This window comes from Lampetra fluviatilis, chromosome 55 (assembly GCF_964198595.1).
Source record: "Lampetra fluviatilis chromosome 55, kcLamFluv1.1, whole genome shotgun sequence".
Lineage (NCBI taxonomy): Eukaryota > Metazoa > Chordata > Hyperoartia > Petromyzontiformes > Petromyzontidae > Lampetra > Lampetra fluviatilis.
Window position 1 is genome coordinate 9,437,404 of NC_136329.1, and position 22,635 is coordinate 9,460,038.

Consider the following 22,635-nt stretch of genomic DNA (forward strand, 5'->3'; position numbering starts at 1 on the left):
GTAGGTAGTGGGCGTGGCCTGAGTAGGTAGTGGGCGTGGTTTGAGTAGTAGTGGGCGTGGCCTGAGTAGGTAGTGGGCGTGGTCTGAGTAGGTAATGGGCGTGGCCTGAGTAGGTAGTGGGCGTGGCCTGAGTAGTGGTGGGCGTGGTCTGAGTAGGTAGTGGGCGTGGCCTGAGTAGGTAGTGGGCGTGGCCTAAGTAGATAGTGGGCGTGGCCTGAGTAGTAGTGGGCGTGGCCATTGAAGAGTGTGGGCGTGGCCATTGAAGAGTGTGGGCGTGGCCTGAGTAGATGTGGGCGTGGCCTGAGTAGACAGTGGGCATGGCCTGAGTAGGTAGTGGGCGTGGCCCGAGTAGATATGGGCGTGGCCTAGGTAGACAGTGGGTGTGGCCAGTGTATGGTGTGGTCTGTTGGTAGGTGTGTCACGTGATGAGTGGGCGTGGCACGTGATGAGTTGGCGTGTCACGTGATGAGTGGGCGTGGCACGTGATGAGTGGGCGTGGAACGTGATGAGTGGGCGTGGCACGTGATGAGTGGGCGTGGCACGTGATGAGTGGGCGTGGCACGTGATGAGTGGGCGTGGCACGTGATGAGTGGGCGTGGCACGTGATGAGTGGGCGTGTCCTCGTCACTTCTTCATGATGGACGAGAGTTCGAGCAGCATGCTCTGCAACACACAGACCACGCCCACCGGTCACAAGCCACGCCCACCACTACATAGACCACGCCCACTCTGTACACAGGCCACGCCCTACTGATACTAAGCCACGCCCACCGCCATAAACCACGCCCACACATTCAGGCCACGCCCACTTCCACAAACCACGCCCATACATTCAGGCCACGCCCCTCACGATTTATTCAGCTCCCCTGAGACCACGCCCCCTTCGTCAACCCATGCCTCATGTACATCGACAGGAGCAGAGAGACACAGGGAGACAGAGACTCACATAGAGACTCACTCCGTGTGGTGTGTCCATGAGTCTGTGTGGTGAGTCCATGGGTCTCTCTCTGTGTGAGTCTGTGTCTGTTAGTCTGTGTCTCTGTGTGAGTCTGTGTGTCTCTGTGTGAGTCTGTGTCTCTCTGTGTGAGTCTGTGTGTCTATGTGTGAGTCTGTGTCTCTCTGTGTGAGTCTGTGTGTCTCTGTGTGAGTCTGTGTCTCTCTGTGTGAGTCTGTGTGTCTCTGTGTGAGTCTGTGTCTCTCTGTGTCAGTCTGTGTGTCTCTGTGTGAGTCTGTGTGTCTCTGTGTGAGTCTGTGTCTCTCTGCGTGAGTCTGTGTCTCTGTGAGTCTGTGTCTCTCTGTGTGAGTCTGTGTGTCTCTGTGTGAGTCTGTGTGTCTCTGTGTGAGTCTGTGTCTCTCTGTGTGAGTATGTGTCTCTCTGTGTGAGTCTGTGTGTCTCTGTGTGAGTCTGTGTGTCTCTGTGTGAGTCTGTGTCTCTCTGTGTGAGTCTGTGTGTCTCTGTGTGAGTCTGTGTGTCTCTGTGTGAGTCTGTGTCTCTCTGTGTGAGTCTGTGTCTCTCTGTGTGAGTCTGTGTCTCTCTGTGTGAGTCTGTGTGTCTCTGTGTGAGTCTGTGGGTCTTTGTGTGAGTCTATATGTGTGAGTCTATGGGTCTCTGTGTGAGTCTATGGGTCTTTGTGTGAGTCTGTGGCTCTCTGTGTGAGTCTCTCTGTGTGAGTCTGTGTGTCTCTGTGTGAGTCTGTGTCTCTCTGTGTGAGTCTGTGTCTCTCTGTGTGAGTCTGTGTCTCTCTGTGTGAGTCTGTGTGTCTCTGTGTGAGTCTGTGGGTCTTTGTGTGAGTCTCTCTGTGTGAGTCTGGGTCTCTGTATGAGTCTGTGTCTGTGTGAGTCTGTGTCTCTCTGTGTGAGTCTCTCTGTGTGAGTCTGGGTCTCTGTATGAGTCTGTGTCTGTGTGAGTCTGTGTCTCTCTGTGTGAGTCTGTGTCTCTCTGTGTGAGTCTGCGGGTCTCTGTGTGAGTCTGTGGGTCTCTGTGTGAGTCTCTCTGTGTGAGTCTATGGGTCTCTGTGTGAGTCTATGGTTCTCTGTGTGAGTCTCTCTGTGTGAGTCTATGGGTCTCTGTGTGAGTCTATGGGTCTCTGTGTGAGTCTATGGGTCTCTGTGTGAGTCTATGGGTCTCTGTGTGAGTCTCTCTGTGTGAGTCTGACCCCTGCTCGTCCCCTCCTATAGCGGCCTCTAGTGGCGATCGACTAATTACCCCTCATCAGCTGTCCGCTCCGCTGATCTGGGTCAGCGTAATTGGGTAATGATCTCAGATGTGTTGCCTTGGGAGGAAAAACCTCTCCCTGTCATTGACAACTCAAGGTTACATCTCTAATTGAGCCTTGCCCAGGGCATTCCGACGCATCACACAGAGACACACAGACTCATCACACAGACTCATCACACAGAGACTCATAGACTCATCACACGGAGAGACACAGACTCATCACACAGATACACACAGACTCATCACACAGACTCACCACACAGAGACACACAGACTCACCACACAGAGACTCATAGACTCATCACACAGAGACACAGACTCATCACACAGAGACACACAGACTCACCACACAGAGACTCATAGACTCATCACACAGAGACACAGACTCATCACACAGATACACACAGACTCATCACACAGAGACTCATAGACTCATCACACAGAGACACAGACTCATCACACAGAGACACAGACTCATCACACAGAGACACAGACTCATCACACAGAGACACACAGACTCATCACACAGAGACACAGACTCATCACACAGAGACACACAGACTCACCACACAGAGACACAGACTCATCACACAGAGACACAGACTCACCACACAGAGACACAGACTCACCACATAGAGACACACAGACTCACCACACAGAGACCCACAGACTCATCACACAGACTCACCACACAGAGACACACAGACTCACCACACAGAGACTCATAGACTCATCACACAGAGACCCACATACTCACTCATAGAGACCCTAGACTCACTACACAGAGACCCATAGACCCACTACACAGAGACCCCTAGACCCACTACACAGACCCACATACTCACTCATAGAGACCCATAGACCCACTACACAGAGACCCATAGACCCACTACACAGAAACCCACATACTCACTCATAGAGACCCATAGACCCACTACACAGAGACCCATAGACCCACTACACAGAGACCCACATACTCATTCATAGAGACCCTACACTCACTACACAGAGACCATTGGACTCACTCGGAGTGAATGGACAGTAAGGAGCTAAATGGCGAGGTCCACAACAGGGTTCGTGGTGGTGGTGCTGATAACCACCTCCACCACCACAACCACCTCCACAACCACCATCACCTCCACAACCACCACCTCCATCACCACCACCTCCACAACCACCACCTCCATCACCACCACCTCCACAACCACCTCCACAACCACCACCACCTCCATCACCACCACCTCCATCACCACCACCTCCACAACCACCTCCACAACCACCACCACCTCCACCACCACCTCCATCACCACCACCACCTCCATAACCACCACCACCTCCATCACCACCACCACCTCCATCACCACCACCACCTCCATCACCACCACCACCTCCATCACCACCACCTCCATCACCACCACCACCTCCATCACCACCACCTCCATCACCACCACCACCAACAACTCCACCACCACCTCCATCACCACCACCTCCATCACCACCACCACCACCTCCATCACCACCACCACCTCCATCACCACCACCACCTCCATCACCACCACCACCACCAGCAACTCCACCACCGCTCTCCACAGTCAAATGGCGAGGTCTGTGGCTACACGGCGGGGGTGGTGGTGATGTTGGTCCCGATGACCACCTCCACCACCACCACCACCGCCTCCACGTCCATCACCAACAACTCCTCCACCACCTCTTCCACCTCCATCAACTCCACCATTCTCTCCACCTCCCCCACCACCTCCTCCACCTCCACCACCACCTCCTCCACCTCCACCAACTCCTCCACCTTTCTCTCCACCTCCTTCACCACCACCTACAACTCCACCACCACCTCCTCCACCAACTCCTCCACCTTTCTCTCCACCTCCTTCACCACCACCACCTCCTCCACCTTCACCAACTCCTTCACCTTTCTCTCCACCTCCTTCGCCACCACCTCTAACTCCCCCACCACCACCTCCAACTCCACCACCACCTCCTCCACCTCCACCAACTCCTCCACCTTTCTCTCCACCTTCACCACCACCTCCACCACCTGTCCCACTTGCCATGGAGACTCGACGCGACGTGGGGGGAGGGGGACTTGGGCCGCTGAGTTCGCTGGACCCCGACACGGACCCCGAGCCAGACCCCGAGCCCAAAACCGAACTGCTCAGCCTCTCCTCATCTCCTCCATCTCCACCTCCATCTCCACCATCGTCTCCACCATCGTCTCCACCATCGTCTCCACCATCGTCTCCACCATCGTCTCCACCGTCATCGTCCTCCTGCTGCTGCTGCTGCCTTCGTTGTAGACGCCGAACGTCCGACTCTGACGTCCGATGGACGTCCCCCAACATGGCACCGCCCTCCGTCTCCCCGCATCTCCTTTCCGCCTGCGACAACGACGACGAGGAGGAGGCCGGTGATGAAGAGGTGGAGTAGGGAGGAGGTGGTGGTGGTGGAGGAGGTGGTGGAGGAGGAGGTGGATGAGGTCGGAAGCTTCCGTTACTGCTCCCTCCGCTGCTTCCTCCGCTGCCACTCGCAGAAGCCTTCGGTCCGGTGCTGGAGGAGATGTTTGGATCAGTACCGGAGGAGACCTTCGGACCGCTGTCGATCAAATCTTGTGGACGGTGAAGCCAAGTGCCGAAAACTCCTCTGCCAGATCCTCCACCTCCTCCTGTACCCCGAGTAGGCGCAGGGCGAGCAGATCCACCGCCGGTGACCGCACTGGTGGCAGCAGCGGCGTTGTGGTGTTTGCCATTGCGGGTCGTCGTCGTCGTCGTCGTCATCGCGGTGGTGCCGGTGCCGGTCCGGGCCTGGCCCGGCGCGTCGGACCCGGCTCCTCCTCTGCCGTGCCCACCCTGGTGGGGGTGGGAGGTGGGAGGGGGAGGGAGGGAGGGGGGAGGGGAGAGGGAGAGGGGGAGGGAGGGGGCAGACGAGGAGGGGATTCCAGTGGCCGCTATCGCTGGTGCACCGAGTCGCGCGGAGCGTCGTTGCGAGCACAGGCCGAGGCCGATGCCGCACTGCATCCTGGGAGTGCGGCACGGCCGTTGGGTCCGCGGGGAGCCGTGAGGCCGCACGTGGCCTCGAGAGCGGATCTGCGTCCCTGGATCTGTGTCTGTCTCCGGATCTGTGTCTGTCCCCAGATCTGTGTCCCCGGATCTGTGTCTGTCTCTGGATCTGTGTCTGTCCCCGGATCTGTGTCTGTCTCTGGATCTGTGTCTGTCCCCAGATCTGCGTCCCCGGATCTGTGTCTGTCTCTGGATCTGTGTCTGTCCCCGGATCTGTGTCCCCGGATCTGTGTCTGTCTCCGGATCTGTGTGCCCGGATCTGCGTCCCCGGATCTGTGTCTCCGGATCTGTGTCCCCGGATCTGTGTCTCCGGATCTGTGTGCCCGGATCTGTGTCTCCGGATCTGCGTCCCCGGATCTGTATCTCCGGATCTGCGTCCCCGGATCTGTGTCTGTCTCTGGATCTGTGTCTGTCCCCGGATCTGTGTCCCCGGATCTGTGTCTGTCTCCGGATCTGTGTGCCCGGATCTGCGTCCCCGGATCTGTGTCTCCGGATCTGTGTCCCCGGATCTGTGTCTCCGGATCTGTGTGCCCGGATCTGTGTCTCCGGATCTGCGTCCCCGGATCTGTGTCTCCGGATCTGTGTGCCCGGATCTGTGTCTCCGGATCTGCGTCCCCGGATCTGTGTCTCCGGATCTGTGTCCCCGGATCTGTGTCTCCGGATCTGTGTGCCCGGATCTGTGTCTCCGGATCTGCGTCCCCGGATCTGTGTCTCCGGATCTGCGTCCCCGGATCTGTGTCTGTCTCTGGATCTGTGTCTGTCCCCGGATCTGTGTCCCCGGATCTGTGTCTGTCTCCGGATCTGTGTGCCCGGATCTGCGTCCCCGGATCTGTGTCTCCGGATCTGTGTCCCCGGATCTGTGTCTCCGGATCTGTGTGCCCGGATCTGTGTCTCCGGATCTGCGTCCCCGGATCTGTGTCTCCGGATCTGCGTCCCCGGATCTGCGTCTCCGGATCTGTGTGCCCGGATCTGTGTCCCCGGATCTGTGTCTCCGGATCTGCGTCCCCGGATCTGCGTCTCCGGATCTGTGTGCCCGGATCTGTGTCCCCGGATCTGTGTCCCCGGATCTGTGTCCCCGGATCTGTGTCCCCTGGCTTCTGCTGCTGCGTTGCCCCGTCACACAGGAGTGGGGCGTGCCTCAGGGTTGTGCCGAGGGTCGGTGCGCTGTGATGGTCGACTGTGTTAAGTCGGTGAACTACGGGGTTCTGTCGCCGACAGTTTTCATGGTCGTACTTGGTTGCCAAGAAAATGATTATCCACCACGGTCGGTTCCCATCCTTGTGCATAGTGCAGAATGAATCAAGGCATCGCTCATAAGTTCCAAACCTTGTAAAGTTTCATTGTAGTCTGCATCGAGTTATTGTCGTCCTTCTTTCTGTCGCCGTTAAAGCAACGTCTAAACATCCGCATTAGTCTCCTATAAAAACATTTAGGGAATTTCATGGGAGAGAAAATGGATTCGAACTCCTCACTCTCCCATATTAAAAATGAGTCAACCCTCACAATCATCATCACCAACATCACCACCAACATCACCACCACTATCACCATCACCACCACCACCAACACCACCACCACCAACACCACCACCAACATCACCACCAACATCACCACCACCACCACCACCAGCGACGCTCACCCCCGGGCGGGAGAGGCTGGCCACTGAGTGCGTGAGGGCCCCCTGGCTCCACACGTTTGTCTGCGGGTCTCCCGCTCCGTGACCCCAAGGAGGGCTCCTTCCGGCTTGCCCTGCCACTGGCCCCGGGGGCGGAACGGCGATCGGCGATGTCACCGTGGAGGCGTCGCTCGGTCTCCCACCTCCACCACCTCCATGTCCACCATCTCCACCTCCACCACCTCCACCATCTCCACCATCTCCACCATCTCCACCATCTCCGCCACCGAGTGACACCTGCGGTATTGATGCTCGGAACTTGGAATATTGTGGCGCTGGAATTGAGCCACCATTACCGCTGCTGCTACCACGTCCACCACCACCACCACCACCAAGACCACCACCAACACCAAGACCACCACCAAGACCACCACCAACACCAAGACCACCACCAACACCGGCAGCAGCGATCTTCTGGTCCTCCAACGCCGGTAGGTCCACCGCCGTTGCCTCTGCGGCGGCCGCCGCCACCGCGGCTGCAGCGGCGCGTCCCTTGCTCTTGAGCAGCCCCCGGCGGAGCTTGCGGAAGCCGAGGTGGGCGATCTCCAGCAGGTTGAGCAGCAGGGAGATGGCGGCGATGCTGAGCATGAAGACGACGAAGACGGTCTTCTCGGTGGGGCGCGACACGAAGCAGTCCACCACGTTGGGGCAGGGCCGGCGGGCGCACTTGTAGAGGGGCCGCAGCGCGACGCCGTACAGCGAGCACTGGCCCATCACGAAGGCCACCTCCAGCGCGGAGCGCGCCACGATGTGCAGCACGTAGGTTCGTAGCAGCGCCCCGCGCAGCGGCGCCTTGCTCAGCTTGCGCTGCTCCTCCAGCTTGCGCAGCTCACGCTCCAGCCGCTTGTGCTGCCCGCCCGGCTGGGGCGGGGCGACGGCGGTGGTGGTGGCGGGGCCCTGTAGGGGGGTGGGGAGAGGCGAGGAGGGAGATGGGGATGAAGGAGGGGATGAGATGAGGATTATAACTCGAGTGGGCGAGTGGGTGGGCGCATGGGAGTGACACTCTCTCTTAGTTCTTTCGGTAAAGTCACGAAGGTAAAAAATGAAATTGACCTACACGGTGACTTTTACCGAAAGAACTAAGCGTGTGAATCCTCGCAGTCACGAAAGCTTCAAGTCTAGAATGCACGGGGGTGCCCTGGAGGAGGGAGGTGGGGGTGGGGAGGAGGGAAGGAGGGAGGGTGAAGGAGAGAGAGGGATGAAGGAGGGTGTTGAGATGAAAATCGTCGGAGTGGGGGGGGCGAGGGAATAGGTGAGTGGATACGTGTCCGTGACTCTGCTTACAATTGTGTAATAAACGACTGGACCACGATGTCTGGCTCAGTGTCCTTTATTATTCGGTTCGTGCTGTACACCCACACGGCTGTCTTTACTCTGTAGCTTCTCCACGGTGCTGACTCCAATGTCGGCCCGATCCACAACAGCAGCTCCGCTGCTGTTTCTCTCACACAGCCCCCCTTGGCTGTACTCGCTGCTGCTCTTCTCCCTCCGCAGCTCTCACAGTTTCTTGCTCTCTCTCTCTCTCTCCGCAGCTCCTCCTGGCAGCCACACCGCTGCCTCTAACTCGCAGCCCTCCTGGCTGTCTCCTCCCCAGCTGCACACCACTCCGCAGCTTGCTCTTATCTTCGGGGTTGGCTCCCGATCGCCGTCGGCGCCCCCCCTTCTCCACACTTGCCCGCGTGGCCTCACTCTTTTCCGCTCACACCCCGACTGCCTTCCCCTTCCGGTTTACCCGCTTAAAGCCCCGAACCTTACCCCCACGTCACATGACTCCACCCCCCGTGACGTCACCTCCGGAAGGTCGCTTACGCCCGCATTACAATTGTAATAAAGCTCGTTGAGGCGACTTCTGGAATCCGGTCTTTTATTCACTTTGCATTACAACTTTCCTTCACACTGCTGATAGGCAGCGTGAGAGGGATAGAGAGAGACGCACTGCCACGTGGCAGCCTGGACCACGTGGCAGCCTGGACCACGTGGCAGCCTGGACCACGTGGCAGCCTGGACCACGTGGCAGCCTGGACCACGTGGCAGCCTGGACCACGTGGCAGCCTGGACCACGTGGCAGCCTGGACCACGTGGCAGCCTGGACCACGTGGCAACTCGGAGCCCTGCTCCCGCGTGGCCCCCTCCTCCGTTCGTTCCCGTTCTGACCACGTGTCGTTCGTCGCCACCCCTATTTAATACCCGGGTCACGTGGTACGTTTCCACCAATCCTGGTTAGCCTCCATGGAATATTCCAGGCTCCCTGGTCAGCTCCCGGGACCACGCCCCTGACTCGTCTCCCCATTGGCTGAGGCCAAATCCAGCAGAACCAATCCTTACAGCTGTCACCTTTCCATCACGTCAGGGCCACGCCCCCAGGCTTCCCCCCATTGGCTATGGACCAGGACCGGCAGAGCCAATCACCATGACGAGTTGTGATACGTCAGTGAGCCGGATATATCCTCACATTACACAATCATTAAGGGCCTTCATCATGATGGGCAGGCCTCGTGGCTGGGAGTCAGAGATGTTCAGAGTTTTTTTTGATGAACGAAGAGGTCCTACCGATGGAGGGCTGTATTTGTGTCGTCTCGTAAATATAATTAAAGATATTAAGCTGAACCCAAATGATATTGTAGTAAGTTGTGATGTGACTTCTCTGTTCACGAGGGTTTCGGTCAACAAGTCAATTAAATTACTCGACACTCTGGTAACGAACAAAGGTTTAGGCAAAGATATCCCAGGACTAGCTGAACACTGTCTAAAGAACACCTACTTTTCTTGTGGCAAGGTGGCTTCTATAAACAAAATGAAGGAGCGGCAATGGGCTCTCTCCTCTGTCTCCTGTGATAGCGAATTTTGAAATGGAAGATTTGGAAACAAAAGCAATAGCTTCAAGCACAACACTAAAACCCTCTGCTTGGTTTAGATATGTGGATGACACATTTGTGGTCTGGCCACAGGGCAAATATACACTGAACGAATTTCTAAACCCATCCACCCAGTTCACCATGGAAGTGGAAGCTGACAGAACACGACCATTGCTGGATATCCTGCTTGGACGGGGTAGAAATGGTCAACTAAGACACGCGGCATTTACCGAATGAAAACGCAAACTGACGCCTATCTGAATGCAGAGTCACACCATCATCACCCCGCACAGAAATCTGATTTTATCAAGGAGCTCATTGATCGAGCTAAGAAAGTGTCAGATGGTGACAGCCTGAGAAGTGAAATTCAACATGTTAAAGAAGCGCCGCAAATGAATAGTTACAATGATGCAGAAATCAACAGGGCATTGAATGCCAAAACCAAATTAAATAACACGAGCGTTGAAACTGCACAAGTAGTTAAAATGATAAAAATGCCGTACGTTGCGGGAGTAACTGATAAACTAGCCAGATGTTTGTAAAAAAAAACCATCGAGTCAGATCTGGCATGGTACATAAAAGACAGACATTAATATCGAGTATGTACACAGGGATTTCCTGTTTTTGATGCTAATTTTGGTCACGTGACCAGGAAGTTGTGATTTAAGAATCCCGCTCAAGGATGGGTGGTGGTCGCGGGTTGCTATCGTGAACACCTCCTCTGTCAGCCAGGGTCTCTGGGGAGGTCTGGACCGCGTACTCAAAGCAGCCATTGCAGCTGCATGAGTCACAGTCCTAAACTTCGCCCATTTACCCTCGACATCAGGAGGAGTGGGGGACGATGCCAACCCCAGCCGCAAGCGATGATGAAATTCTCGCTCGCAACTTTCATCAGCTAGCTGAGACCAGGCCACTATGGGTGTGAATGGGGTCCTGGGTGTACACCCACCACCGGAGTGGAAGAATGGCAGGTGCATCTTACAGGTGACTAGTCGATGGTCAGAGGGCAGATCAGCTCCACGGTAGGTCCTGGTGTCAAGGACATGGGCTCGCATCCGCTGGTCCGTCACTATGAAGTCCAGCAGATGTTCTTGCTTGGATCCGGCATGTATCCATGATGTTGTGTGGATGCGCCGATGCCAGAAGAGCGTGTTGCTAATTACAAGCCCATGGGCTGCACAAAAATCTAGCAGCCTCCTACCGTTGTTATTGAGCTGATCTGGCCCATGCCCTCCAATCACTCCAGACCAGGTGCCAGCATCATGACCAACTCGGGAATTGAAGTCACCCATCAAGATGACTCTGTCCCGAGTGGCCACTTTAGCCAGCACCTGTGACAGGAGGTCATAGTCCGGCAAAACAACCCCCTACCTCCTCGCGGTGCCGGACGGGCAACTCTGTCGTGGACAGTGCTGTGGGGGGAGGGCCAATGCCCATTGGCCTCTCCCCTCATGGCGTGTGTGACCACCACAGTGGCTAAACGGGCGCTCTGGATGGGTGCGAGGGGCTGGTAACCCCTCCACCTTCAATTAATTACCACTAAACCACGAATTAAATATGTAACTAATAAGCTTGTGCCGGAGGCCCCGGGGGGACAGGCGTCTATGACGTCTCCTGGCCAAACTCCAATTGGCGGAGCCAGGAGATTGAATCTTTACCCTCGGGGCTCCTCCAGAAACAACGAAAAACCACTTCGTGTGGCCACGTGGAATGTTCGAACGCTCACTGCGGAGGAGAGGCTGCCACTCCTCTGTCGGGAGCTGGACCGGTACCGCCTGGATCTCTGTGGCATTCAGGAGGTCCAGTGGACCGGTTCTGGCTCCTGCCACCATGAGGGGTGGACAGTCCTCTACTCGGGGCAGAAGACTGTCAAACAACAGGGAGTGACACAGAAACACACAGAGACCCACAGAGACATGCAGAGACCCACAGAGACACGCAGAGACACACAGAGACACGCAGAGACACACAGAGACACACAGAAACACACAGAGACCCACAGAGACCCACAGAGACACACACACACAGAGACACAGAGACACACACAGACACACACAGGCACACACACACAAAGACACACAGAGACACACACAGAGACCCACAGAGACACACAGAGACACACAGAGACACACACAGACACACAGAGACACACAGAGACACACACAGAGACACACACAGAGACACACACAGAGACACACACAGAGACCCACAGAGACACACAGAGACACACACACAGGCACACACAGAGACACACAGAGACACACACACACAGAGAGACACACACAGACACACACAGAGACACACAGAGACACACACACACACACACAGAGACACACACACACAGAGATCCACACACACACACACAGAGACCCACAGAGACTCACACACACACAGAGAGACACACACAGACACGCACAGAGACACACACAGACACACAGAGACACAGAGACACAGAGAGACACACCCAGAGACACACACACACAGAGACACAGAGACACACACAGAGACACACACAGAGACACACAGAGACACGTCACCTGCTGCTGCTGTTGTTGCTGCTGCTGGCGGACGTGCTGTAGGTGAGCGGTGAGCGGAAGCTGCTGCTGTGGCTGCTGGTGGTGGTGAGGGTGGTGAGGCTGGTGAGGGTGGTGGTGAGGGTGGTGAGGGTGAGCGTGGTGGTGAGCGTAGGCCGTCTTGCCACTCTCGGCCCCCGGCAGCTCCATGCCCTCGAGCTCAGCGCGGATGGCGGCCTTCTTGCGCTGGCGCTCCTTCTCCAGCGCTCGCAGGCGGTACAGAGCGTGGCCCATGTACATGAGCGACGGGGAGGACACGAAGATCACCTGGGGGAGAGGGAGGGGGGGGAGGGGGGGGAGGGGGGGGAGAGAGGGGGGGAGAGGAGGGGGGGGAGAGAGGGGGGGGAGGGGGGGAGGGGGGAGAGGGAGGGGGGGGAGAGGGGGGGGAGAGGGGGGGAGGAGGGGGGGGGAGAGAGGGGGGGGAGGGGGGGAGGGGGGGGAGAGAGGGGGGAGAGGAGGGGGGGGAGAGAGGGGGGGGAGGGGGGGAGGGGGGAGAGGGAGGGGGGGAGGGGGGGAGGGGGGGGAGAGGGGGGGGGAGAGGGGGGGGAGGAGGGGGGGGGGGGAGAGAGGGGGGGGGAGGAGGGGGGGGAGGGGGGGGGGGAGAGACAGAGGGGGGGAGAGAGGGGGGGGGGGGAAGAGGGGGGGGGGGGGACAGGGGAGGGGGGGGAGGGGGGGAGGGGGTGGGGGGCCAGGAAGGGGGTGACCCCACAGGCCCTGAGAGATTGAAGCTGCTGAGCGGGGGACGGGGGTCTGAGGACTCCCCCCCCCCCCTCTGTCTCCCCCCCCCCCCCCTCTGTCTCCCCCCCTCTCCCCCCCCTTCTGTCTCTCGCTCTCCCCCCCGTGTCTCTCTCACCTGCAGGACCCAGTAGCGGATGAGGGAGATGGGGAAGGCTGCGTCGTAGCAAACGTTCCTGCAGCCCGGCTGCTCCGTGTTGCACACAAACTCGGCCTGCTCGTCGTCCCAGACCTGCCATGGGAACGTGGAGTGCCCCCCCCCCCCCACGGGACGGAACGAGAGAGACGCGCGCACACAGCCGAGAGTCAAGATGAGAGATGCGGAGAGCGGGAGATATGGAGAGGGTGGGAGGGTGAATGGGCGAGTGAGTGGGTGGGCGAGTGAGTGGGTGGGCGAGTGGGCGAGTGGGTGAGTGTGTGATTCACTGAGTGGCTGGGTGGGTGAGTAGTGGAGTATTTGAGTGGGTGAGTGAGCGGGCGATTCACTGAGTGGGTGGGTGAGTGGGTGGGTTAGTGAGTGGATGAGTCGGTGGGTGAGTGATTCACTGAGTGGATGAGTGGCTGAGTGAGTGAATGGGTTGATGGGTCGGTGGCTGGGTGATTGGGTGAATGATTCACTGAGTAAATGGGTTGGGTGAGTGGTTGAGTGAGTGGGTGAGTGAGTGGGTCGTGGATGGGTGAGCGAGTGGGCTATTCACCGAGTGAGTGGGTGAGTGGGTGAGTGGCTTAGTGAGTGTGTGAGTGGGCGGGTCGGTGGATGGGTGGGTAGGTCAGTGGGTGATTCACTGAGTGAGTGTGGGTGAGTGGGTTAGTGAGTGGGTGAGTGAGTGGGTGAGTGGGTGGGTCAATGGGTGATTCACTGAGTGAGTGGGTGAGTGGTGTGTGTGAATGAGTGTGTGAGTGAGTGGGTGATTCGCTGAGTGAGTGGCTGGGTGGTTGAGTGGGTGAGTGAGTGGGTGATTCACTGAGTGAGTGGGTGAGTGGGTGTGTGAATGAGTGTGGTGTAAGAAGTGAGTGGGTGATTCGCTGAGTGAGTGGCTGGGTGGTTGAGTGGGTGAGTGAGTGGGTGATTCACTGAGTGAGTGGGTGAGTGAGTGTGTGGGTTAGTGGATGGGTGGTGGGTCAGTGTGTGATTCGCTGAGCGAGTGGCTGGGTGGTTGAGTGGGTGAGTGAGTGTGTGATTCGCTGAGCGAGTGGGTGAGTGGGTGGGTGAGTGGCTGGGTGGTTGAGTGGGTGAGTGAGTGTGTGATTCGCTGAGCGAGTGGGTGAGTGGGTGGGTGAGTGGGCTGGGTGGTTGAGTGGGTGAGTGAGTGAGTGATGTGATTCGCTGAGCGAGTGGGTGAGTGGGTGGGTGAGTGGCTGGGTGGTTGAGTGGGTGAGTGAGTGTGTGATTCGCTGAGCGAGTGGGTGAGCGGGTGGGTGAGTGGCTGGGTGGTTGAGTGGGTGAGTGAGTGTGTGATTCGCTGAGCGAGTGGGTGAGCGAGTGGGTGAGTGGCTGGGTGGTTGAGTGGGTGAGTGAGTGTGTGATTCGCTGAGCGAGTGGGTGAGTGGGTGGGTGAGTGGCTGGGTGGTTGAAAGGGTGAGTGAGTGTGTGATTCGCTGAGCGAGTGGGTGAGTGGGTGGGTGAGTGGCTGGGTGGTTGAGTGGGTGAGTGAGTGTGTGATTCGCTGAGCGAGTGGGTGAGCGAGTGGGTGAGCGAGTGGGTGAGCGAGTGGGTGAGCGAGTGGGTGAGTGGCTGGGTGGTTGAGTGGGTGAGTGAGTGTGTGATTCGCTGAGCGAGTGGGTGAGTGGGTGGGTGAGTGGCTGGGTGGTTGAGTGGGTGAGTGAGTGTGTGATTCGCTGAGCGAGTGGGTGAGTGGGTGTGTGAGTGGCTGGGTGGTTGAGTGGGTGAGTGAGTGTGTGATTCGCTGAGCGAGTGGGTGAGTGGGTGGGTGAGTGGCTGGGTGGTTGAGTGGGTGAGTGAGTGAGTGATTCGCTGAGCGAGTGGGTGAGTGGGTGGGTGAGTGGCTGGGTGGTTGAGTGGGTGAGTGAGTGGGTGATTCGCTGAGCGAGTGGGTGAGTGGGTGGGTGAGTGGGTGGGTGAGTGGCTGGGTGGTTGAGTGGGTGAGTGAGTGAGTGATTCGCTGAGCGAGTGGGTGAGTGGGTGGGTGAGTGGCTGGGTGGTTGAGTGGGTGAGTGAGTGTGTGATTCGCTGAGCGAGTGGCTGGGTGGTTGAGTGGGTGAGTGAGTGAGTGATTCGCTGAGCGAGTGGGTGAGTGGCTGGGTGAGTGGGTGGGTGAGTGGCTGGGTGAGTGGCTGGGTGGTTGAGTGGGTGAGTGAGTGAGTGTGTGATTCGCTGAGCGAGTGGGTGAGTGGCTGGATGAGTGGCTGGGTGAGTGGCTGGGTGAGTGGCTGGGTGAGTGGCTGGGTGAGTGGCTGGGTGAGTGGCTGGGTGGTTGAGTGGGTGAGTGAGTGAGTGTGTGATTCGCTGAGCGAGTGGGTGAGTGGGTGGGTGAGTGGGTGGGTGAGTGGCTGGGTGAGTGGCTGGGTGGTTGAGTGGGTGAGTGAGTGAGTGTGTGATTCGCTGAGCGAGTGGGTGAGTGGCTGGGTGAGTGGGTGGTTGAGTGGGTGAGTGAGTGTGTGATTCGCTGAGCAAGTGGGTGAGTGGGTGGGTGAGTGGCTGGGTGGTTGAGTGGGTGAGTGAGTGTGTGATTCGCTGAGCGAGTGGGTGAGCGAGTGGGTGAGTGGCTGGGTGGTTGAGTGGGTGAGTGAGTGGGTGATTCACTGAGTGAGTGGGTGAGTGAGTGTGTGGGTTAGTGGATGGGTGGGTGGGTCAGTGTGTGATTCGCTGAGCGAGTGGGTGAGTGGGTGGGTGAGTGGCTGGGTGAGTGGCTGGGTGGTTGAGTGGGTGAGTGGGTGGGTGAGTGGGTGGCTGGGTGAGTGGGTGGGTGAGTGGGTGGGTGAGTGGCTGGGTGGTTGAGTGGGTGAGTGAGTGTGTGATTCGCTGAGCGAGTGGGTGAGCGAGTGGGTGAGTGGCTGGGTGAGCGAGTGGGTGAGTGGCTGGGTGAGTGGCTGGGTGGTTGAGTGGGTGAGTGGCTGGGTGGTTGAGTGGGTGAGTGGCTGGGTGAGTGGCTGGGTGGTTGAGTGGGTGAGTGGCTGGGTGAGTGGCTGGGTGGTTGAGTGGGTGAGTGGCTGGGTGAGCGAGTGGGTGAGTGGCTGGGTGGTTGAGTGGGTGAGTGTGTGATTCGCTGAGCGAGTGGGTGAGTGGGTGGGTGAGTGGCTGGGTGGTTGAGTGAGTGGGTGAGTGAGTGAGTGAGTGAGTGATTCGCTGAGCGAGTGGGTGAGCGAGTGGGTGAGTGGCTGGGTGGTTGAGTGGGTGAGTGAGTGTGTGATTCGCTGAGCGAGTGGGTGAGTGGGTGGGTGAGTGGCTGGGTGGTTGAGTGGTGAGTGAGGTGTGTGATTCGCTGAGCGAGTGGGTGAGTGGGTGGGTGAGTGGCTGGGTGGTTGAAAGGGTGAGTGAGTGTGTGATTCGCTGAGCGAGTGGGTGAGTGGGTGGGTGAGTGGCTGGGTGGTTGAGTGGGTGAGTGAGTGTGTGATTCGCTGAGCGAGTGGGTGAGCGAGTGGGTGAGCGAGTGGGTGAGCGAGTGGGTGAGCGAGTGGGTGAGTGGCTGGGTGGTTGAGTGGGTGAGTGAGTGTGTGATTCGCTGAGCGAGTGGGTGAGTGGGTGGGTGAGTGGCTGGGTGGTTGAGTGGGTGAGTGAGTGTGTGATTCGCTGAGCGAGTGGGTGAGTGGGTGGGTGAGTGGCTGGGTGGTTGAGTGGGTGAGTGAGTGTGTGATTCGCTGAGCGAGTGGGTGAGTGGGTGGGTGAGTGGCTGGGTGGTTGAGTGGGTGAGTGAGTGAGTGATTCGCTGAGCGAGTGGGTGAGTGGGTGGGTGAGTGGCTGGGTGGTTGAGTGGGTGAGTGAGTGAGTGAGTGAGTGATTCGCTGAGCGAGTGGGTGAGTGGGTGGGTGAGTGGCTGGGTGGTTGAGTGGGTGAGTGAGTGTGTGATTCGCTGAGCGAGTGGGTGAGTGGGTGGGTGAGTGGCTGGGTGGTTGAGTGGGTGAGTGAGTGTGTGATTCGCTGAGCGAGTGGGTGGGCGGGTGGGTGAGTGGCTGGGTGGTTGAGTGGGTGAGTGAGTGAGTGTGTGATTCGCTGAGCGAGTGGGTGAGTGGGTGGGTGAGTGGCTGGGTGGTTGAGTGGGTGAGTGAGTGAGTGATTCGCTGAGCAAGTGGGTGAGTGGGTGGGTGAGTGGCTGGGTGGTTGAGTGGGTGAGTGAGTGTGTGATTCGCTGAGCGAGTGGCTGGGTGGTTGAGTGGGTGAGTGAGTGAGTGAGTGATTCGCTGAGCGAGTGGGTGAGTGGCTGGGTGAGTGGGTGGGTGAGTGGCTGGGTGAGTGGCTGGGTGGTTGAGTGGGTGAGTGAGTGAGTGTGTGATTCGCTGAGCGAGTGGGTGAGTGGCTGGGTGAGTGGCTGGGTGAGTGGCTGGGTGAGTGGCTGGGTGAGTGGCTGGGTGGTTGAGTGGGTGAGTGAGTGAGTGTGTGATTCGCTGAGCGAGTGGGTGAGTGGCTGGGTGAGTGGGTGGTTGAGTGGGTGAGTGAGTGTGTGATTCGCTGAGCGAGTGGGTGAGTGGGTGGGTGAGTGGCTGGGTGGTTGAGTGGGTGAGTGAGTGTGTGATTCGCTGAGCGAGTGGGTGAGCGAGTGGGTGAGTGGCTGGGTGGTTGAGTGGGTGAGTGAGTGGGTGATTCACTGAGTGAGTGGGTGAGTGAGTGTGTGGGTTAGTGGATGGGTGGGTGGGTCAGTGTGTGATTCGCTGAGCGAGTGGGTGAGTGGGTGGGTGAGTGGCTGGGTGAGTGGCTGGGTGGTTGAGTGGGTGAGTGGGTGGGTGAGTGGGTGGCTGGGTGAGTGGGTGGGTGAGTGGCTGGGTGAGTGGCTGGGTGGTTGAGTGGGTGAGTGAGTGTGTGATTCGCTGAGCGAGTGGGTGAGCGAGTGGGTGAGTGGCTGGGTGAGCGAGTGGGTGAGTGGCTGGGTGAGTGGCTGGGTGGTTGAGTGGGTGAGTGGCTGGGTGGTTGAGTGGGTGAGTGGCGGGGTGAGTGGCTGGGTGGTTGAGTGGGTGAGTGGCTGGGTGAGTGGCTGGGTGGTTGAGTGGGTGAGTGGCTGGGTGAGCGAGTGGGTGAGTGGCTGGGTGGTTGAGTGGGTGAGTGTGTGATTCGCTGAGCGAGTGGGTGAGTGGGTGGGTGAGTGGCTGGGTGGTTGAGTGGGTGAGTGAGTGATTCGCTGAGTGAGTGGGTGAGTGGCTGGGTGGTTGAGTGGGTGAGTGAGTGTGTGATTCGCTGAGCGAGTGGGTGAGTGGGTGGCTGGGTGGTTGAGTGGGTGAGTGAGTGTGTGATTCGCTGAGCGAGTGGGTGAGTGGGTGGGTGAGTGGCTGGGTGGTTGAGTGGGTGAGTGAGTGGTGTGATTCGCTGAGCGAGTGGGTGAGTGGGTGGGTGGGTGGCTGGGTGGTTGAGTGGGTGAGTGAGTGTGTGATTCGCTGAGCGACGTGGGTGAGCGAGTGGGTGAGCGAGTGGGTGAGCGAGTGGGTGAGCGGGTGGGTGAGTGGCTGGGTGGTTGAGTGGGTGAGTGAGTGTGTGATTCGCTGAGCGAGTGGGTGAGCGAGTGGGTGAGCGGGGTGGGTGAGTGGCTGGGGTGGTTGAGTGGGTGAGTGAGTGTGTGATTCGCTGAGCGAGTGGGTGAGCGAGTGGGTGAGTGGGTGGGTGAGTGGCTGGGTGGTTGAGTGGGTGAGTGAGTGTGTGATTCGCTGAGCGAGTGGGTGAGTGGGTGGTGGGTGAGCGAGTGGGTGAGCGAGTGGGTGAGCGAGTGGGTGAGCGAGTGGGTGAGCGAGTGGGTGAGTGGGTGGGTGAGTGGCGTGGGTGAGTGGCTGGGTGGTTGAGTGGGTGAGTGAGTGTGTGATTCGCTGAGCGAGTGGGTGAGCGAGTGGGTGAGCGAGTGGGTGAGTGGGTGGGTGAGTGGCTGGGTGGTTGAGTGGGTGAGTGAGTGATTCGCTGAGCGAGTGGGTGAGTGGCTGGGTGGTTGAGTGGGTGAGTGAGTGTGTGATTCGCTGAGCGAGTGGGTGAGCGGGTGGGTGAGTGGCTGGGTGGTTGAGTGGGTGAGTGAGTGTGTGATTCGCTGAGCGAGTGGGTGAGCGAGTGGGTGAGCGGGTGGGTGGGTGGCTGGGTGGTTGTCCATGCAGCAGTGCAGAGCGAGCACGTGGTACCTCCTCTGCAGCCGCTCCTAGCACGAGCATCCTGAAGATGAAGAGGATCGTGAGCCAGATCTTGCCCACGATGGTCGAGTGGATGTGCACCTCCTCCAGGATCTTACCCAGCAGGTTCCAGTCCCCCATGCGAGACAGGGACAGGGGGGGGGCAGGGAGAGATGGGGAGAGGAGGAGAGAGGGGGGGATGGAGAGAGGGGGGGTGGAGAGAGGGGGGGGGTGGAGAGAGAGGGGGATGGAGAGAGGGGGGTGGGAGATGGAGAGGGGGGGGGGGGAGATGGAGAGAGGGGGAAGAGGGGGAGATGGAGAGAGAGGAGAGAAAGGAGAGATGGGGAGAGGGGGGGGTGGAGAGAGGGGGGTGGGAGATGGAGAGAGGGGGGGATGGAGAGAGGGGGGGATGGAGAGGGGGGGGGATGGAGAGAGGGGGGTGGGAGATGGAGAGAAAAGAGAGATGGAGAGAGGGGGGGGGTGGAGAGAGGGGAGAGGGGGAAGAGGGGAGATGGGGAGAGGGGGGGGGGGAGAGAGGGGTGGGAGATGGAGAGAAAAGAGAGATGGAGAGAGGGGGGGGTGGAGAGGGGGGGGGAGAGAGATGCAGAGGGGGGGGGGGGTAGATGGAGAGGGGGGGGGCAAGGTGATGTTGATTTGTTGGTAATATTGGTGATGTTGATTATGTTGGCGTTGGTGATGTTGGTGATGTTAGTGATGTTGGTGATATTGGTGATGTTGTTGGTGATGTTGATGATGTTGATGATGTTGTTGATGTTGTTGATGATGTTGATGATGTTGTTGATGATGTTGTTGATGGTGATGATGATGTTGGTGATGTTAGTGATGTTGATGATGTTGGTGATGTTGTTGGTGATGTTGATGATGTTGATGATGTTGGTGATGTTGTTGGTGATGTTGATGATGTTGATGATGTTGGTGATGTTGTTGATGATGTTGATGATGTTGTTGATGATGTTGTTGATGGTGATGTTGATGATGTTGGTGATGTTGTTGTTGATGTTGTTGATGATGATGGTGATGTTGTTGATGATGTTGATGATGTTGTTGATGATGTTGTTGATGGTGATGTTGATGTTGTTGATGTTGTTGTTGATGTTGATGATGTTGATGATGTTGATGTTGTTGTTGATGTTGATGATGTTGATGTTGTTGATGTTGTTGTTGATGTTGATGATGTTGATGATGTTGATGATGTTGATGTTGTTGTTGATGTTGATTATGTTGATGATGTTGATGATGTTGATGTTGTTGTTGATGTTGATGATGTTGATGTTGTTGATGTTGATGTTGATGATGTTGATGTTGTTGATGTTGTTGTTGATGTTGATGATGTTGATGTTGTTGATGTTGTTGTTGATGTTGATGATGTGATGTTGTTGATGTTGTTGTTGATGTTGATGATGTTGTTGATGATGTTGTTGTTGATGATGTTGATGTTGTTGATGTTGTTGTTGATGTTGATGATGTTGATGTTGTTGTTGTTGTTGATGTTGATGATGTTGGTAGCGAGGAGTTCGCTGTTTGACGCCTCGTCGAATCGGGAGTCGCCGCTTTTTATTCTCCCAGCGGGGGGCGAGGGGCGGGGCTAGAGGGGGCGGGGCTAGGGATGAGGGGCGGGGCTGAGGGGGATCTGTGAACCCCCACCCACCCACACAGCCACCTTGAACCCCACCCACCCACACAGCCACCTTGAACCCCACCCACCCACACAGCCACCTTGAACCCCACCCACCCACACAGCCGTCGTGAACCCCACCCACACAGCCACCTTGAACCCCACCCACCCACACAGCCACCTTGAACCCCACCCACCCACACAGCCACCTTGAACCCCACCCACCCACACAGCCGTCGTGAACCCCACCCACACAGCCACCTTGAACCCCACCCACCCACACAGCCACCGTGAACCCCACCCACCCACACAGCCATCGTGAACCCCACCCACCCACACAGCCACCTTGAACCCCACCCACCCACACAGCCACCTTGAACCCCACCCACCCACACAGCCACCTTGAACCCCACCCACCCACACAGCCACCTTGAACCCCACCCACCCACACAGCCACCTTGAACCCCACCCACCCACACAGCCATCGTGAACCCCCACCCACCCACACAGCCATCGTGAACCCCACCCACCCACACAGCCATCGTGAACCCCACCCACCCACACAGCCACCTTGAACCCCACCCACCCACACAGCCATCGTGAACCCCACCCACCCACACAGCCACCGTGAACCCCACCCACCCACACAGCCACCTTGAACCCCACCCACCCACACAGCCATCGTGAACCCCACCCACCCACACAGCCACCGTGAACCCCACCCACCCACACAGCCACCGTGAACCCCACCCACCCACACAGCCACCTTGAACCCCACCCACCCACACAGCCACCTTGAACCCCACCCACCCACACAGCCACCTTGAACCCCACCCACCCACACAGCCACCTTGAACCCCACCCACCCACACAGCCACCGTGAACCCCACCCACCCACACAGCCACCTTGAACCCCACCCACCCACACAGCCATCGTGAACCCCACCCACCCACACAGCCACCTTGAACCCCACCCACCCACACAGCCACCGTGAACCCCACCCACCCACACAGCCACCGTGAACCCCACCCACCCCACACAGCCATCGTGAACCCCACCCACCCACACAGCCATCGTGAACCCCACCCACCCACCCACACAGCCACCGTGAACCCCACCTCCACGGCTGTTGTGAAACACGACACGGCCATTGTGGACCCCAACTCCAAGGCCATCGCGAACCTGACAGGGCCATTGTGAACCCTCAGGCGACGGACATCGACTCGTAATGAATATCAATGATGCGACCTTGACAGAGAGAGGGAGACAGACACGTTGTTCAGGAGCCAATGTGGCCCACGTCTTCAAAACACTCCTGCCCAGATATCCACTCACTCACCCATATCTCATTCACTCACCCACCATCTCACTCACTCACCAACTCGCTCACTCATCCAACATCTCACCCACTCACCCACCATCTCTCACCCACCCATCTCACTCACCACCACCACCATCTCTCACCCACTCACCACCACCAACTCTCACTCACTCACCCACCCATCTCTCTCACCCACTCGCCACCATCTCTCACTCCCCACCACAATCTCACCCACCCATCATCTCACTCACCACCACCATCTCTCACTCACCCACCATCTCACTCACCATCACCC

At 58.1% G+C, this 22,635-nt stretch overlaps 1 protein-coding gene across 1 annotated transcript; it reads right to left on the reverse strand.

Annotated features, from left to right (window-relative positions):
• Nucleotides 1-599: 599 nt before the first annotated feature.
• LOC144949984 (gap junction alpha-10 protein-like) lies at nucleotides 600-19,523 on the reverse strand. Its single transcript, XM_078879973.1, has 9 exons — nucleotides 19,395-19,523; nucleotides 13,246-13,359; nucleotides 12,538-12,659; nucleotides 10,536-10,554; nucleotides 7,363-7,813; nucleotides 5,193-5,248; nucleotides 4,902-5,079; nucleotides 4,285-4,418; nucleotides 600-663 (listed from the first exon to the last, which is right to left on the reverse strand). Exons 1-9 carry the CDS (start codon nucleotides 19,521-19,523, stop codon nucleotides 625-627), a joined length of 1,242 nt encoding a protein of 413 aa, XP_078736099.1. The 3' UTR covers nucleotides 600-624.
• Between the last annotated feature and the right edge of the window lie 3,112 nt (nucleotides 19,524-22,635).